A 1,210-nucleotide genomic window follows, 5' to 3' on the forward strand; every position below is an offset into this window, starting at 1 on the left:
GTTTCTGAGTATCTACATGCCTGTCGTCATCACGGAGTCACGGAGGATTTCGAGGCATTCTATCGCCAGCCGGGAATGCAGAACCGACAATGGAAACTTCTTGCCGGACAACCCTTGGGTTGCATGGGGGCTGTTGGTGTCACGGAGCGATACGAGGACTCCTTGAAAGTCATCAATGCCCGCTTTGCCTTGCAGTTGGAAGCTAGGACTTCCAATGCCAATCCTGTGTCGCGCGACAAGTATCAGGATCTAATCAATATTCATCGTGAATCGATAGAAGTGCTCAACAAGCATGATATTCGACTCTATCGACAAGCTACCTTGTTGCTGGATCGTCGATTGAAGGCATTGGCCGATGGGGCTGCGCCACTGGCTTATCACGCTGACAAGCTGCCGCAGGCCATCAGCGGCTATGCCTGGTGGCCAGAATCTTCAGAGATGGTGGTGCTGGAGATCTGTCGTGTCGTGGAGGGAAAGATAGGTGACAGGGTCATGGATGGCTTCCTCGCCAAGGAGTTCTCTGTCGAGGCATATGGACTGGGAGCCTCCAGGAAAGGCTATGTAGGGTTCAGATTCGGGATTGGTAGCCTGAGGGCGGGGCAATATTGCTTGAGAGAGTCCTCAAGCTTACAAGTACTCCTTGATTTCAAGCGATGAACCTATGGGTGGTATCTATCTTGTCGTTCTTATATTCCAGAGTTGAGCATTGCTGGGAAACATTATTTTCCATTCGTCATCAGCCAGCGACCGATCGTTACCGTGATATCACCTCAGATCCGAAAAGTGGTGAGTTGATCGCCGAGTCTGACGATCCTCAGATGATCTTGCGATCCAGAGTCTGGGTGCCGGGATGGTACATGTTGGAAGCCACCGTGCTGCATGCGACTGCTGCCAGGGAATCAAGGCTGTACCTCAATGAAGGGCAGGGTTATACCGACGAGAACAGTGTGTCGTTGCCCATCAAGAATGGCCGGGTCTCCAAACGTATCGTTCATGTCGCCAAGAGTGGCACACGATTGAGGTTTGATCCGGTAGATGCACCGGGTAACTTCAGTGTGGAGCATCTTCGTCTCATCCTGCTGACTCCCGGTTTTGCCCTTGATCGGATTCGCAAACGTGTCATGCGCCTGCATCATGACTTTAGAGGAATGTCTCTCGAAGACGTGTCTCGTCGAATGGAGGCGGAGTATCACGGGCATGGATACTCGAC

The 1,210-nt window shown here is 52.1% G+C and overlaps 2 protein-coding genes across 3 annotated transcripts; one reads left to right on the top strand and one right to left on the bottom strand.

The window, feature by feature from the left end:
* Window positions 1–75: 75 nt before the first annotated feature.
* Window positions 76–657, top strand: KVP17_004353 (uncharacterized protein; the record flags this gene model as incomplete). Of its 2 annotated transcripts, none has more annotated exons than XM_068522460.1 (1): window positions 76–657. In XM_068522460.1, the coding sequence occupies one exon, from the start codon at window positions 76–78 to the stop codon at window positions 655–657; it is 582 nt and encodes a 193-aa protein (XP_068379807.1). The 2 variants fall into 2 exon arrangements, with proteins under 2 accessions (XP_068379807.1, XP_068379806.1); XM_068522459.1 differs by having other exon boundaries at window positions 124–657.
* Window positions 658–899: 242 nt separating this feature from the next.
* KVP17_004354 (uncharacterized protein) lies at window positions 900–1,133 on the bottom strand (the record flags this gene model as incomplete). The annotated part of the gene is made up of 1 exon (XM_068522461.1): window positions 900–1,133. One exon carries the CDS (start codon window positions 1,131–1,133, stop codon window positions 900–902), a length of 234 nt encoding a protein of 77 aa, XP_068379808.1.
* Between the last annotated feature and the right edge of the window lie 77 nt (window positions 1,134–1,210).

This window comes from the organism of the source record quoted next, assembly GCF_019968985.1.
Source record: "MAG: Porospora cf. gigantea B chromosome Unknown PgB_NODE_10284_length_1210_cov_2.87532, whole genome shotgun sequence".
NCBI classification, from domain to species: Eukaryota; Apicomplexa; class Conoidasida; order Eugregarinorida; family Porosporidae; genus Porospora; species Porospora cf. gigantea B.